General features: G+C 37.5%; 1 protein-coding gene across 13 annotated transcripts in view; it reads left to right on the top strand.

The window, feature by feature from the left end:
- LOC135681242 (uncharacterized) overlaps positions 1 to 17,465 on the top strand; it is a 96,000-nt gene that overhangs the window by 37,297 nt on the left and 41,238 nt on the right. For 7 of the 13 annotated variants that reach the window (XM_065195593.2, XM_065195591.2, XM_065195596.2 and 4 more), the window contains one exon: positions 6,275 to 11,274. In XM_065195593.2, coding sequence (XP_065051665.2) covers positions 11,218 to 11,274 — 57 coding nt within the window. In that variant the 5' untranslated portion in view covers positions 6,275 to 11,217. The other 6 variants (XM_065195601.2, XM_065195606.2, XM_065195602.2 and 3 more) reach the window with 6 other exon arrangements.

Raw genomic sequence — 17,465 nt, 5'->3', positions numbered from 1 at the left:
TTTTAATTATTGCTACTCAAGCTTTTCTTTTCACGTTTCCAAATGCTGCACATCAACAAAAGATTATTATAAGTTCGGTAAACTGCGAAACCAAAGTAATATAGTTGAAAATTACTTCTTCGGATTTACTTACCGTAATACCTCGAATAAGCGCCTGGGCGCTTTGTTTAGTTTTTTAGGCTCCAGGGTGGGCGCTTATTCAAGGTTGGCGCTTAATCGAGGTGCTTATTTAAAAAGTAGATTTGGGTGCAAATTGTGTTCTTCATTAATCTTTCTTGTTGAATTGCCTTCCAATTATGTTTTCGTTGAAAATTCGAAAAAGCGCCTGTTTCTTAAGGTTGAAGGATGGGCGCTTATTCGAGGGGTGGGCGCTTTTTCGGGGGGGGGGGGTGCTTATTCAATAACTTCACATCTAGGCGCTTATTCGAGGGGGGGCTCGTATTTGAGGGGGGCGCTTGTTCGAGGAATTACCGTATACTCATTTACCCAGACTTCAAGATCGTTTTAACACCCCAAAGGCACAGAAATAGCGGTGAAGTAGCAAGAACATTGCACTCAATTTGTAAGGAAGATGTTCTGTTTCGTGACCTACAGTTTCAGTGTGGTTTGCCTTGCCTAGCCCTAGAAAAGGGTCTGCGGTTTGCAGATATTATAGTTGATCAGGGAGAACGAACTTCGTACACATATAAAGGAATTTATCGTGACGAGGTCAACCACGATAAAACGCTTTGCTTGTTGAAATCTTTGAGTACAGAGAATTGTTCTTCAATCAACGATATTTATGAAAAACAGTTACGATTTTACCGTTATCCGTTTTCAGGGTTCAGGCCTAAGAACGAAGTCACACTCTTCATTAACAGTATCTTTGTATGCCTCTGGGTTCTTTATTGTGAAGGGGGAGGGGAGGTGGGTGTCTGCTAGCTGAAAGAATTTCATTTTATCATCTAAAAGCCCAACGCAATCGGGAATCCAAATATGACGAACCTAGGGAATCCGGACAGGGTAATCCGGACACCTCGTGTCATACACGTTAAGGATTTTTGTGACTGTATTAACGGATCACAGGTTGCCTAGGGACGGAGAACACTCTTCTACCAATATGACATAAAGCAAAACATTCAAACTATCCTAGAGGTTCGCATTGTCCGTCCCTTAGTCTAATTTTCACTTTCATAACCCTCCGACCGTCAGACTTGAAGGGCAAGGCATGCCACATCCTAATTTTTGCTTCAGAATGTTTGATTTATCAACCAAATGCATGCAAAACTCCCTGTTTCCCTGTTTTTGACTCCAGACCTCACTCAGTGAACAAAGACGCCAGCAGTTTATCGGACGCTATCTCTTCAATCCCCCAATATTTCTGAATTTTTGATGTTTTTCCTGTTTTTGCTGATTTCTTCCAGCACCCGCACTGAATATCAATGAAAGATTTCCTTGAAACTGATGTTGTTTAGTTTTTACCGACTGTATGAACAGACAGACAGTGGAACCGTGGCCATCTGTTGCATGTGAGTGGTCGAAATGATCACGCAGACGCTGTAGTCAGTTGTTCGTAATGCGTGTGATTGCCCGCTTCTTAAACAGAATTTTGTTGCCTAATCGACAGTCAATCATAATGTCCATAACCGATAGCTTCATTTGAGGAGCTGTGCCTATCTTCTTCACTGTTAATAAACAGACTATTTCGAGCGTTATGCCCCTGTTTTAAGACAATAGCTTTGCATCTCAAATCTCTAGCGTATGTCGTTTTGATTGTGATAGTGAAAATTCATGTGCCTCTTGTAGTGAGCCTAAAACTGAGCAGAATCATCATGTCAATAAAAATACGACCAATGGCACAACGAGTTCTGAATAATGGACCAATCAGAATCACGTCAAGATCTCTGATAAATGTCACGTGTTCGTCACATGCGATATTAAATCATTCGAATGCCCATATACGGCGATTCAAACTGTCCGTAACGCAAGCTGGTCGAAGCAGAATTCTTCATTTACGAGCCCTTCTTAAGTGTAGATTCCTTTGAGACTTTCGGCTTCTCTGGACTGTGCAGCGAGACGTTCTATGCACAGAAAGCACTGTTGACTTATTGCACCTCTTCACGTAATCCAAACGATCTTAGGTATAATCTTTCAAAACGGTCTTAACGTTTGCTGGCGCTTGAACAGCACACTACGTTAAGCGGAAAGTGTTCTCGGTGAAATGAGAGTGGAAATGTCCGTGTAGTACAAAACCCCGCGAAATCCATGCCTAAACATGGTTGAATATGAGATGTCTTCTTTCGCACCGATGTAAACATTAACTCTCTGTAGGAAAATATTAACCCAACTTGTTTATTTTGCCTATAACAAAGCCGTTTTAGTTATATTGGCTCGATAGGGTGAACGGGTCTAATAGTGCCTGCATCTGCGAAGTTGGGACATTGTCTCACAAGGGGCTGATACATCGGTAAGTTTCTACGTTCATGCTAAAAAGCTGTTGAGGTCCTTTGAAAAAGGCTTTTTCGTAACTGCTCTTTGGTAATTCTGCCTTCACCGGGAATACGTTTCCAGGATTACATTAATGTACCGTATATCGATCCTTTAAATGCTATTATTGTGAACCAAAGAAGCATTCGATTCCTTTGCTAAAAGATTTTTTCTACTCCTTTGATGTTTTATTTGAATTTTTGTGTACATTGGCAAGGTTTCTTCTTACTCTTGTTTTGCGTTTAAACAAAGACGCATGGATAGATTTCTTGATCATGCTAGAATTATACTTATTATTGAAATACGATTGGAGAGGGATATGGTTGTGGTTCATTGAGGTCTTAATCAGTTTTACATCACCATGAGAACATTTTTCTGTTTATTTGATTCTGTGACCTGGTTGATAGTTTTCTACATCGTAAACACGTGTCAGATTGTTTACATTACGATGGCCAAAGTCTTGTTGCAAAATGTTGCAAATTTGATGAAAACGCTCACTTTTGTGAAGAAAATAACATGATTAAGATTGAATATGTAGACTTCATTTAATAATTTCTTAGATTTCTAAAAAAGGGCGTGAGCAAGCTAAAAGAAGCTGTTCAAAACACCCGAAAACATAAGCGTATATGATGCTCTAGGATGCATAATACACTGAGCTCTCATCGGAAAATTTGAAGCGACTTAGCCCTATCAGCTTTCAGAAGACTTCTTGTCATGATCTGGCCCGTAAATCTCTCGGCAACAGCCTATTCTTATCTTTATTTTATGAATCTGAGATTGTGCAGATTGCCGCACCTTTGCATTCTTGAATAGGCAAAGTCGTAAAAATGCTAGAACGTCTCATGAGTGGTTGGCTTAACCAACAAAACTCTTCCTCACAGCGAACTTACAGAGAGTGACCTGCATCAGCTCCAGCACCCTCCCTCTCATCTCGCCTCCCACTCTGAGAAAGAACAAGTTTTATTACCCAGAATAATGCTATTTTCACCTTCTTGGCTCGTTAGTCTACTAAAATTTTTCCGACTTAACTCAAGGACATTATTTTTGCTCGTTTCTCATTACCTTTTGATCTTACTTTAAAGGCCATTTTAGATTGCAAACGTTTCTAGATCTGCCTTCTATTTAGTCTGGTTTGGAGAACTGAGTTTCTCTATTTCAACTTGGGGAAGTATCTCCCTTATGCTTATTTAGGAGATTGCAAACCTTCTAACACGTGCTTATAATGCGAGGCTTCAAATAAACTATAAAATGATCGATCTTTTTAAGGCCTCGTTCACTGCCTAGGTGAGGCTCTTTAGGGCCATTGTGAATTGCCTGGTCGCTTGATTCTCTCGAAGTTGACATTCACACGGAGGCACATGATCGACGAGAGTTAGACTGTGTATTTTCAAGATGCAGGGTAATATGATGTCTAAAATGTTATATGATGTCCTGAAACTACTATAAAATATGAAAGTGTCATTTTAGAATGGACATGTCCTTGTTTACCACCAATTCAGATCACTAAGCTATGAACAGAAATTCCAAAACAAATTCCATGGATATTTCCAGACAGCTGATTCCAGAATGTCCCATCTACAAACTTGAAAGCTAGCTAAGTGATTATTTGTGACAGTAAGTTTACTCCAGGACGGTTCCTTTTACTGACCTTATCAAAGTCGACCGCCTTGCCCATGTTAAACTAGGCCCTTAAAAAGGTCAACAGAGTGAAATTATCAGTCCAGTTTTATGTTAAATTGTGTGAATTAGCTTTTAGCCTGGATTGTTACTCACGGCTATTGGCTTCCGATTAACATTTCGATCATGCATATCTTTGAAAAACATCGATTTAAGTGGTACATAAAGGATTGAACCGCATTTCGTTGGATTTTCATCAAAAACCAAATGGGTTTCTTGAAGTCAACAACAACGGCGTTCAAGACAATGACCCGTTATAGGCGAGAATTACTGTTCAGGCTATGAAAAGTTGAACATCTCACAGGGACCATGGCAACACTATCAGTATTGGGCCGTCACTTTCTTGCCCAGACCCTTACTCCGATGCCATAGACAGCTCTTGTAACTTTTTAGGTAGAAACTAGTACGCACTAACCGATATGTTAATGTTAAGTTTTAACGGACCACGTAGTTCATATTCAAGATAACCCTTCCTCTTGCGATGCCCGCGTCGTTGCTTTACGTGTTAGACTTAATTTACAGATTAAGTACATGAAACTCTCATCTCGACGCGCCTTATCAATAGCAACACGAGTTAAACTATATTGAAATTTTCATCTCAATTTGCTCAGACGCTGTTTCTGTTCAAATAATTAATAAATCCAAAAACATCTGCTTTATACTGCTTTCATAAGTTTGACACGCTGCAAGGAGCAGTTTTTATCAAGCTTGTTGACTTTTACTTCCGGAATATTCGAAGAGTTTAAGGAGTAGAAAATCCCCTTTGCTGTCTTCTTGGACCTGCAGCTTGTTACGTTTACCGCGTTAGAATGTTCCATTTGCGTAAATGTCATTGGAGTCACGCAAATCCCTTTTTGGAAACGGAATTTAATGTAACACGAAAACTTCTTGTTAATAGTCCGTCAGTCTGACAGCATCCTTTGCAGCCGTTTCGTGAGCATAGTATGTTCCGGCCTATTTACAAAAACACTTATGCAATATCCTTTATCCTTCTATACTGTACATAAAATTTAACTTTCACACTTCCTGGTCATTATCCCTCGTATAGCACCGTTTTTTAATCCAATTTGTACATCAAACTGGAAGGTGAAGGCCCTTTACTTGTATTTGAGGTAACCAAACACAGCGTGGTTGTTCTCGCACTTTGGCATTGATTGTCCTTTTATCTTTATGCCTGAGAATTTTTCGTGCTCGAATTCTTTGCATATAAATTATCTAAATATGTTTCAGACAAAAACAAATTGTGAGAAAATATTGGCAGTTGGTTTATAGTATTAGCTATATCTACAAAAGGATAGGTTTGACGTAGAAGAGTAACATAGATGTTATGCTGGGGATTAAGTCATTATTTTTACTGTGAAATTATTGGCCTGTCAGGTCTTAGCTGTTACAGAAATGTCCAGTACATGACCCATAAATAGACTTGATTGGCATTCTAATCGTTAGATAGTAACAGAAAGGAAGGAGTGTCGCTCTCCCAAGAATCAGTATTGGTTCTATACTGGCTAAGTTACGTGCTGGTATCACGATTACATGTTCCTGTTTATAACAGTTAAAGACGGTAGGTTTTTGAAAGAGTAGTATATATTCGACTGTAATTAAGAATAGATCTTTAAGACGAATCGGCAAGATTTAGCAATTCAGTGCCTAAAAGAGTTTGTAGAGGCATGTTTTGAATAGCAAGCATACCTTTGTTGAAATTCAATAATTCTCAGGCACGTTGTCCTCGTTGCTAAAACATTATTGATTTCTCAAGGGCTGTTGATGGGAGCTACAAATTTTGAAACCTGTCGATCCAAACTTTGAGCAATGTGTCTGAGGATGGTGAATGCAAATTGCAGTGCCGCATTACCTATCAAATTGAAAAACTTTATATTTTTTAGCCACAGGAACTGCTTTCGTAACATCTAAGCTTAGATAAAGCTTTAAAGAAATAACTATAATTTGTTTATTTTAGATTTAAACTAATTCATTTGGCCAATTGATTTAATGTATCTTTACCAATGTTCTTGCTGTAGGATTTATGTTATATCACGCCCGCGAGAAATTCTTTTCTTACTACAGCTGCCACAATGAGGTTACTTGTGATAAATTTTTTATTCTTGCCAATTATCCTTATCTTTATTTCTAGGTTTGTGCTGACAAAAGAGACACGGGAAGAATCTGATAGTGGAATTAAGTTCTAACAAAGTTAAGCACAAATTGGTAAGTCTTCTAAGAATATTTTGTGTTGCCCTCATGTGATATTTTATGCTCCAGCAATTGGATAACCGTGTTTACGAACTGCAACCCAAACACGATTTTGAAATTCCTGAGCTGCAATTGAGAGCAATGAGACAAGGCATAAATGCTTGAAAACTAGTTCTTTTAAGTGTGCTTGTGCTTTGATTTCACAAATTTATATGCCAGTTGAGTTTATCTGAAGGGGTAGTTCAGTATCTTTACTTAGAAGAGAAAAAACACGGTCTTATAGAGGGCAGCATTTAGGAGTATGTCCTTCGCAAAACTGCTAGCATTGTTTTAGAAACCTCATTAAAGGGCTCTTGAATGTAATGAATTTCAGTAAAAAACTATAGAAAAAAAATAAATTGACACACTTATCATAATTGTTAGTTTGATCTCTTCAGTATTAAACAAATAGTTAAAACAAACTTCACGACATTGCTTAGTGAAAATAGTTTGATATATAAGAATATAGCTGAAAAAAGATTTGCAGAACGACTGTTCTTCAGCCATCGATTGATACTTTCTCTGCTGAATGATATATCAATTGTCCACCTTAGCTAGGCACAAATGTTTAAGAACTACGCTGTTTTGGAGCCTGGGTTGGTTTTGATGGTTCTTTTTATAAACCGTTAATGGTCTTGTTGGTTAAGGATAAGCATTTTCTTGACACATAAACTGAATCATAAAGACCATCTTTGGAGTCGGATGCCTTAACTATATAACTTCTGCGCTTTGCGTATGTTATTTAGTTTTGTGTTTGATATACCACCTTATCATGCTAGAAAATGCCCTTTATTGCTCTCACGTTATTTCACCCTAACCCCGAGACATGTTTGACCCATTCACCAATGACTATTCCAAAGACCTTCGATTCACCATCTATTAGTCACCAGGCCTCTCAAGCTGCATACCTTCTAGATTTGTCCTTACGCGTTCTTGGCTGGCTAATCCCAGCATTCTTACCGTTATTAATTATTTGGAAAAAGCTGTCAGGCGTCCAGGAATTATTAACGTGGGAGTTATCCCATGAACGAAGCAAACCTGGTAGAACCCACCATGGCGATTGAAAAATCAAAGGATGAGCAATAGATTGTTTTTGTAATGCCTTTGTAAACACTATCCACTTATATGCTCAAAAGGCATACAGTTGATTCCGAAGTCCGTTTATTTTTAGTACTGTTTCTCACGATTTGCAGACGGACGAAGCTTAGTTGCATTAAGCTGGCAAACCTTAGACATTCCAAAACGTGAAGTTTTATTCTTTTACTTCTTTGTAATCTCAACGATTGGTTGTCCTGTTGCACATTTGAAAGTGTTTGGATCATTTAAAACAGCAAGACTAAACTTGCGCAACCTCAGTTTGATATCGCCTGAGGGCCTGTTCCATCACAGTGGCTTTGATAAAATGAAGTTAGAATGTTCTAGGGGAGAAACATCCAATGGTCGACTTGGGAGGGAATGAATAGCCATTGTCATCTGTGCCAACGTCAAGAGAACTTAAATCCTGTTATAACCTTCAGAGAGAGAGAGAGACATAATCTAAAGGGGCAGAATTGAAGAATTCCCAAACTCATGGAGCCTCAAGGTCTCTCTAACAAAGGTGTTGCATAAGGATATTCAAGATTCCATTAGAGATTTAGTAAATTCCTTGGCTTTCAGCCTCGCCGTGAATTGCCTCACCGTGTATTAATTCTCCAGTCTCACCTAGGCTTTTTCAATATACAGTGCTGCTCTGTGTCCAAACAAACTTCCTGGAAAGCTTTACCTTAGTATACGAAGCGACTTAATCATTACCAGTCCTCGTTGCCTCCGAGGATCTCTAGAATATCTCTTGTTAGCAAAAGAGAAAATTTCGGAGAATTGTGCGATTTGAATAACCTGAACGTAATTGCATAGAACAAGAACCGAAATACCGAGAAGGTCGGGGAGGCCTTGCCCCCCCCCCCTTTAAAACATGAGTAGCATAGTAAAGATACTTCTATTTTATCAAATATGGCAAATATGTTACACTTGTTTATCAGGGTTGGCCCCCCTTAAACAAAAAGTTGTATCTCGGTCTTTGATAAAGAATATACCTATTTTCGTTTCATGTAACCAGCTAAAGTCTTATTGTATATTGATCAATGAATATTGGTCGATGTTTGCTACCTAAACCACTCATTCGCTCTTGCATCTACCTAAATCACTCAATGGCACTTGTTAACTTTTCCTTCTAAACTAAAATCAACGGAAATTTCCATCGATTGCCGGTTAATATAATTTTTTATTTTGGTCACGGAAATGTTTTATGTATGTTATTTTTTGTGCATACAATGTGAGCATCAATGAATAGAGACATTTGCAAAGCGTTTTAGTGAGGGGCATGTAGAATTTCTCACGGTTGCGGGAGATCTCTAGAAGGCCGTCTTTTAGCTGAATATTGTTTAATTAATCTTGCTTCAATTTCTGTGCTTGAGCATTCTAGACTTTTCGACCTGTAATACTTGCGATCATAATTTCAAGCATTATAAAAGGACGTTCGAAAAAACCTGGTTTTGTTTAAGCGTTTCTTATCTTCTGACAGTGTGCCGGTCTGAATAGCTACCTGCAATATGTTCCTCCATTTTCTTTATCATCATAGTATTATAATTCAACATCACCATTGTTATATTTATTTATTGTTTTTATTTCTTGCCTGGTATTTTTATTCTTATGTCTCGGTAGATTATTGTTAAAATCAAAGATGCCAGTTATTGCGACCTTTTTGGTAAGTTTGCGGGAGGGGCCTTAACAAGCTTAAAATTGTGCTTATTTCATATTTTGTCATAGAAACAAAGATTGTGGCAGTCGTTTTTAGGAATATCTTTACAAGTAGGATTCCTGAAGATAAATAAAAAATCAGACTGTCTGGTTTAAAGATTTGAATTTATCTGTAAATAAACTATATATTGTCGTTCTTTTAAACTTTCGTTACGCTTTGTTGATTGGATAGAGGCAGGCTGCGTTCAAAGTAGCTAACAGGAATTGTGACTTCATACATAGAGTACCAAGCCTATCAACTGACAAATGAGTCTCGGTTCTGTGTGGCTTTTCGTGAATGCTGTTTAACTTTTTTTCTAAAAGGCCTAACGGCCTGTTTTCTAAAAGGTCCTTTGTTTTGACTTAGAAGTAAATTGGCACAAGAGTGTTTCTATGTACTACAGGATGCTACGATTTAGCATGACGCATGTATTTAATGATTTGTAACAACTTGTGCAAAAGCCGTTTTGTGTCCATCGTAGATTTATGTTTCAATTGGATATAAAACGGATTTATCAATATTGATTTTACATTGTATTAGGCCGCACAATGGACCGTCTGTCTAGCTCTTGCCACTGCCTGAAGATCTCTTTGGGCTAAATCCCGCTGTTTTTAACTCCGCATGATTAATGTCCTTTTCATTGGAATAAGAATCCATCCTTTTCAAATATTCAATTTGCTTTGATAGTGTATTTACTATGTTTTTCAGCGTTCTAATTCATAGCGCTCCGCAACACACAGCCATTTACCACAGATTCAAAAGCTTTGCTGTTCTGACCCACTCGCGAATATTCCAGGCTACTTAGCACGAAGCGCAGAAATTATCTATATAATAAAGGGTTAAAGAAAAGAGGATTTTTCTGCAGGGGAGAGGGGGGAATGTTGGCAATGTCTATTTAATTACAACTGTAAGAACATCCTCGGCCGTCGTGTTCTGCTTATTTAGAACTTCGAACTTCGAGATGGATCTTAGAACATATATTCAGTATGATACTCAATATTGAATTTTAAACAGTTTTATGACAAGGGCTGCGTCGCATGTGACTCAAACATTTGTTTCATGCTTTTAGAAGAGATACTCAGACAAAGTATGGTGCTAGCGGAGACCTTAAAACATGGCGTCCATGTGGTCATCGACCTTGAACATGTTCAGTGAAATTAAAACAACTTAAGTACCACCCCAAACTCGTTCTTGTATTCATTGTTTTCTGCGGACGGTTGTCAGAGCTTCATAGCATTAACCAGAGGAAAGATAGATACTTTTTGGACTTTGGTTTATTCCCGTGCTGCCCCTACCCTTGCGAGTGTTCAGTTACGACCTCAAGGGTGGTATAGGGGGCCCACTCTATTAAAACGTGGTCATCATAATTCTTCCAAGATTGATAAATATTCGCTTTGTATTTAGCGCTTTGGTTCTTAAAAGATAGAAAACCATCGTTGTTTGCTAGAGGGTCGGGCAATGTAACAACTGTAATCCTTGCCTTCCGTATTCTGCTTATTTGGAACTTTCATATTTTCCATCTGATTTTGGTATCTGGAAGTGAATCTTATCTGGAGATAACTTCATTTATCCAAGACATCCAAATACTTTCACAATATCCACTGTTGTTTAACAGAACAAAATCTGTACTTGCTTGAGAATTACAAGACAATAATTAACTTATTAGGCAATAATTATGGCAAAAATTCATTTTGTCGTTAAATCTGTTATTGTGTAATGACGTAGTTTCCTTTACCCCAATCTTTTGAAATATCTTTGGTAAACAGCTCTTATCGAGCCCCAATCAAGAAAATTATATAAATTGGCCTTAATAAATGCTTTCCTGCGTCCGGTTATTGAGTCTTTCAATCTGAAATTTTTTGACTGATTTTACAAAAATGGATCGCCAATTTCGCCTTCATTTCTAGTTATGCAGGCCCTGTGGCTACCAAAAGAGCTTCTAGGGATTTCGGGCTAAGACCCAGGGATCTTCTCGGTCTGACCTCAGAAGCATGATATTCTTTAACATGGATTCACGTAGATTTGGACGTGCTTGAGCCGAACTATAGAGGGGGCCTGTAGTTAGAAGAATGGCCGATAACAAAGGAGGTGAAAATCTGGCATCTTTAAACAATGTGGAGGATATGGTATTTGTCGATTAGATTTTATCTTTTTTATCTTTTTGTTTTTTTCGGAATATCATGTTTTGCTAAAAAACCACAATTAAACTGTGGATTCTGTCTTTCGAAAAATGGCAATTCTTAAAGATTTATGAAATATAAAGAAATATTAACTTATAGTTAAAATTCTATGTTATAATTCTCGTACATATTTCCATCATATTTATCATAAAATCTTTGTTTTCTTCGACCATATTTTCATGGTTAACTTTTTAACGCTATATAGTTTTAACTACGAAAAAGTTGCGAATTCTAGCTTACCATTATGCTGTATATTGAAAAAGAAACTTCGAGTTATCATTCAGCTCGAGGGCATTTACCTTATCAATAATATATTAACATAATTCCCTTAACGCCTCTTACTCTGTTTAATTTCTTGTAACAACATGCTAGTTTCTTTCATTTTCACACTTAATTCATATGTTTGTGCCATGAATATAATACCATTCTTCTGCATGAAACTGCAATAATATTTTCTCAAGAAGCCCTTTAAAGTCTGTTTGGCCTTTTAATTGATTTCTGATTTTGCTTCTGGCAGTTTGACCGAAATTTTCCCTAGGGCTCTGCGAAAATCCTATCTTTAATACTTGTAAAGAGTATTTCTTAAGCTAGAAGGCACTAAATCCATCTTACAGGCTGGACCTTTATCCCCTGGAGTTATCCTATCGTTGTTTTCACATTCGTCCTTTCATTTCGTACTCTGTTCTCGTTGTTTTGCATTTCTACTACCCTAGATGTTTCTGTAGCTCATATTTTCGTCACAATATCAACTTTATCAAGTTATTTGTTCCGTTAAAGGCAAATAAACATCGCCATGCGTATGTTCCCACCTACATTTCTGACGTCACACAACCTCACATTGCCAATACCCATAGAGTAATATTATCTATCTGAGTAGGGCGTAATTTCCCATTAAGTCTTAAATATTTTCTAACGTAATAGAAACCTTTTGAAAATCCACCTATTTTATCAAGTTGCAAAGATCATAATGAAACTTGACTCTAACTTGAACCTAGATACGCCTACAATCTTTAAGATTTCTTTTTTCCGCAAAACAACTCGATATACGTCAAGAGCGTCTTCATTTTTTGGTCATATAAAGACATAGACGTCAGGCTAGATTTGTTTTAAAGTGACTCCTAAGTCAACCAGAGGAGATTTACAAATTCGTCCTTCTGTTGATTCACAAAGGCCACGGTCCGATACTTCATGGAATAGCCTCTCGTATATCCTTCCCGTCGTCCTTTTGTTGTCAAAGTAAATTACTTTTTTGTTGAATTGTGCCTGGATGATGTCCCGGCCCTGGCCATGCAACAGATTGTATTGTGGAGAGTTTACAAGTGTATTATGCAAGAAGCCCGAATCCGGAAACATCAATTAGCCCTAGTCTGGATATTGTATTCGGGTCTTTATCTGTTAATGCCGGTCTCAGACTGGATCTTCAGTGTCTTATAGGTCCCTAAGATGCCTAAAACTTATAACCTTCCTCTTATACTTCATTGTTATCTTTTCCAGCCTACCATCATGCTCTACCATGCCATCAATGCTGTAATTCAACCTCAAATCGTTTCTAAAGTGTAATGATTTAAAACCTTATTATCATTTCTAAATATCCGCGTCTCTATTGCTTTAATCACGAATTCAAAACCACCGCGGAAGCGAAAGCTGTTTTCTGTATACTAAACCATTCTCTTTATACTATCAAATGCGGGTTATACTTGACGTCACATAAATATCAAGGAATATTTTCAACGACGCGAGAAATTGGCTACCCGAAAACCTACAAATTGATTAAAATAAGCTCTGACATTTAGAATTTGGCTTTTCTAAATAAAGAATTTTCTCAGGAAATCAGAAGCCCTTTGTGGGAGCCAATAATTTATCGTAGGTTTTATTACTCTGTACACAGTACAAAGATTCACCCAGAAAGACCTTTCATATCTGCATAGGGCTTTGCTCTGCTGTATTCTTACAGCTTTCTGGGTTTCTGAAGAAGGACACTTATCTGCTCGGCTCCTGTCTTCCTCGGCTGATCACATTTCCTATGAAAATCAATTTTGCCAAAGAAAACTCGAGCTTTTTTCATTAGGCATAAGCCATCTTCATTACATTAATGCTGTTTTCGTAAAACGTAATTAGCAAGTGAAGTTATGTTGATATGAAACTTCTACTCAAATATGCCCTAGCCATTTTATGTGCTTCCTCCGCGTTTCCTTTGGATTCGAAAATTTGCCAAACCACATTTACAATAAACCAAAGAAAGTTAGGTACCAGAGATGATAAAAATTAACCGTCGGTCTAATATTAGCATGTTCAATTATATTTCCGTTTTCATTCAATATATTTTTAGAAAAGATATATACAAAGATTCTTTGAATTTTATACAATTTGCTGAATCTCACTGTCTTTTTTGTAATGTCTTTATTGGTTAACAAGGTTCACGAATAATAAGCTTAAAATATGAAGCTCAAAATGATCAGCTGCATAGCAAAATGTCCTCTTGAATAATTCTCGAGACCTATGTGAAAGGATAAAAAATGTCTGAACAACCAGAAGCAAGTATTTTTAAATTGTCTTCTATTTTTTAATAGAAGATAGTCGTGTCTGCTGGAACTAAATTCTTGTCAAAGTATGCATATTCATTGTGCATGTTTTAGCCTATATTTATGCTATTTTGTTGATGTGGAGATTTCTTCTCATCGGGTGAATTTAACACAGCAAGGGAATTGGGAGCCTTTACTGGAAAAACAAAACCAGCCTTTAAACAGCCTATTTTTTATAGAAAATTATTTAAATCTATAAGCAGCTAGCTATCATAAATAACGTTTACCTTCGGATATTCTTCGCGAGGAAAATGGTCTTGAGAAAGTTGTAATGATGTTTTCTTTCATATTGTGCCTAAGTTCTTGTTTTAAAGAAGGAGGCGAATTTACTTTGTTTCTCCTGATACGTTAAATCTTTTATCTTAAGGTTTAAGCTTAGGTTTTATCTTTGCACGATGCCCTTCTCGTTGTTGTTGTTGTTGTTGTTCTTGCTATTTTGTTGTTGTTGCCGTTTCTTGTTGGTAGTTGTTTTGGTTTTGCTATTTATGTTGTTGTTGTTGATAATGACGTTTTTGATTTTGCTTGCACTAAAATGAACGTTAATGCATTTGCAATTAGAACGCAGGCGACTCAACCGATACGTGACTACGAAACTGTATGGTCACTTTTCAGCAACTATCGCCATTTTCTATCAGAGATTGGCTAGTAGTGGTCGTCGGCTCATCAGATATCATTAAATTTTATCAAGATAAAATAACAGAACTAGTTCTATAATTTATCTTGATTTTAATACTAGGGCTCATCATAACGATCATAACCTTGTTTGTGACTGTCATTGTCACGAGACAGCAGGGATGGTTTTAGCAAAGTAAACAGAAACCACAAAGAGCTGGTTTTGAAATGCTGCTCAATAAAAAAGAGAAATTTACAGGATTATCTTCATTGTATCTTCTTTATGGTTATTAATTCTTCAAAATGTTTTCTTCTTAAGTCAGCCACCTGTAGGCCTAAACGGTTCACCACCGTTAGATTGATTTCCATTGAAATTTTACAATAGCTGGGAGGGCCAACGCTAAAGGGTCTGCAAACAGAGACTAAATGCTCAACTTCTTAGATTTATATATTGTTCGTCGTTTTATATTGTTGTTTGACTTCTTCTATCAAGGGTATTGAGTCCTGCATGCTATAAGCTGGGATTTATTCAATTTCGTGCAAATCCTATTACAGCGGAGTTTCGTTGTCTCGTCGTTCCTTCATTTTTGCAGTGATCATAACTCTCAGGCACCTGTCTTGCCGTTATGCACGGAATGATTATCCCCCTTTGAATGCAAATCTAGGCCGCTTAGAGCAAATAATGCTCTTCTGCATATATAGAATGACAGCTATTACAATTTAATATCGCCAATCGTTTTCTTAATGTTCCTGAAATGTCGACTTTGGTACTTCGCTTGTTTTCCCAAGGTTCTAAATAATCAAAGGTTAGAATTTTAGAAGAACTTGATCTGTGAGCAAGATATCTCTACTTGTGAAATTATATATATATTGTCATCTTTTAAAGTGCTTTGGTATTATGAGTGGAGCTATGAATCTCTGTTTTGACTAAAACAGAGTTATTTGGGCTCACTCTGTCATTGTTCAGCTATCCTGTTTCTTTTGAGCCTAGAAACTGCATACTCCTATTTCTCTGAATTCCGTACGATGTAATTTAGACCATACCATATTAAGGCAAGGTGTCTTCAAAGTGATCAGCATTAAATGTAGGTTAATCTACCAACTGCATACTCAAGTGGTTTCATGTTTACGGCGCCGTTTCAATCTAAACTGCTTACAACAAGGGATCGAAATGTTCTTCACGGAGAATTAAAGCACGAAGCTAAACCTTAGAAGGATGACGCGGTCAATGCACCTTTAACCCATCAAGTTTTGCATTACAAATCACTCGCGCTCGTAATCAATAATATTGACAAGGGTCACACGTGGCATTGGTTATTTTCTATACCATCGTTATTGCCCTATCATGGTTATTTGACGGAGGGACTTTGCAGGGCAATGACGTCATAATAACTTCAGAAGCTAGTTGTATTGTAGTTATACACACATGTTTCATCAATACAACTATCAAATCATTTCAGTAGTATATACCGTTCTCTTTAAAAAGTCGACTTCTTCTCTTATTTTGTAGAAGCTCTGTTTATTTGTATAAGGCAAGGAGGCCTGTTGCTTTCATAGCTGCATCAGCTCTAAGGGTACTAGAGACTAATTTATTCCTTTAACATTTATTCAAAGAAAACGGAGTCATGGCTGTTCTGTGTAACTCAACATCTGTCCCTCCGCTCTAATTCAAGTTACAGCGTATGTTTTTAGTATCAGATATGGAGAAATGGGTAGAGGGGGGGGGGGGGTGCAAAATTCACAACAACGTCTGTTCGTAATTGCAGTTTGGATGTTACCCACTTCATATTGACCAGACGGAATTTAGAATCATTTGCTTACAGTTTTATTTAGTTCTCACGCGAGTGTAACACTTTGCTGTCAGGTTCCATGGAATTTATAGCTTAGAATTTGTAACCTTTTCAACACTGGACTTTAATGTTTTGCACCCTCTAGAGAAAACCAACAGCGAAACCGCATTTTAAGTCAAATGAAGGTGTCCAATGCTTTATGTTGTGTACGCCGCCCCCTCTTATGTTCGAGCATGACGAGTAATTAGATGTTGTATAATAGCTTTGAAGTAGAAGGGAAGTTCCATCAGCTGCTATGCTATTTCTACAGGCATTTCGGTCTCCTTTGCTTCGTTATCATACTATTTCTTTCGGTTACATTTCACAAAGCTAATACTTTTTGTTGCGGTAAGTTAACTATCTTTCCTACATATGTCATATAAATAGTGTTGCGGTAGGGCTTTCCTTTTACACTGACAATGAAATCACAGTCAACTCCAAAGATGCGTCTTATCATTGTCATATTGAAACCTTTAATTAGCTAGCTCAAACTAACCCAGCTCTTCGTAATATCGTTAAGTTTGACGCAGGCAACTTCTTATACCCATTCACCTCAAAATTCAACGATGCCAAATTCAATGCTGTAGGATTTTCGTGCATATCCTATGTATTTTTATTGCAAACATTGTAATGCCGGAAAATGTCATCTTACCGTCCCGCACATTATTAAATCTCAATCTGCGTTGTGGCTTATTGCAAACTTAGAAATGAGCGCAGGCGCCTCGAACTCGCGCTAATGACACAAGGATTTGACGTGGTTTTGTCCGTGGATTATCCACCTATGTTGAAAAGATTCACCGCTAATAAGGGCTGCGTTGCTCACCGATGTTATTGACTTTTTCTTGTCATTGTGTATTCGGTACAATGGGAATCAACATCATTCACTCGTTTGCTCAACACTTAAGGCTAGCTCAATGAAGTTGCGGATTCTGTTTTTATTGGTCGTTCAGCCTCCTCTTTGTCCGACTATTTTGGAACTTTCTTCAAAAGGAAGGCAACATTTATTGTTTTGCCGGATTTAAAGGGTTGTGAAACGCTCTCTTGAAAACAAAGTCGCGTCGCAATGAGGAATACTGTATAACCAGCAAAGATATTTCCCAAGGTGAAGTAAATA

This window comes from Rhopilema esculentum, chromosome 12 (assembly GCF_057945365.1).
Source record: "Rhopilema esculentum isolate cy_ngs chromosome 12, ASM5794536v1, whole genome shotgun sequence".
Lineage (NCBI taxonomy): Eukaryota > Metazoa > Cnidaria > Scyphozoa > Rhizostomeae > Rhizostomatidae > Rhopilema > Rhopilema esculentum.
The sequence above is the reverse complement of the archived record's forward strand: the minus strand, read 5'-3'. Positions and strand labels throughout refer to the sequence as shown.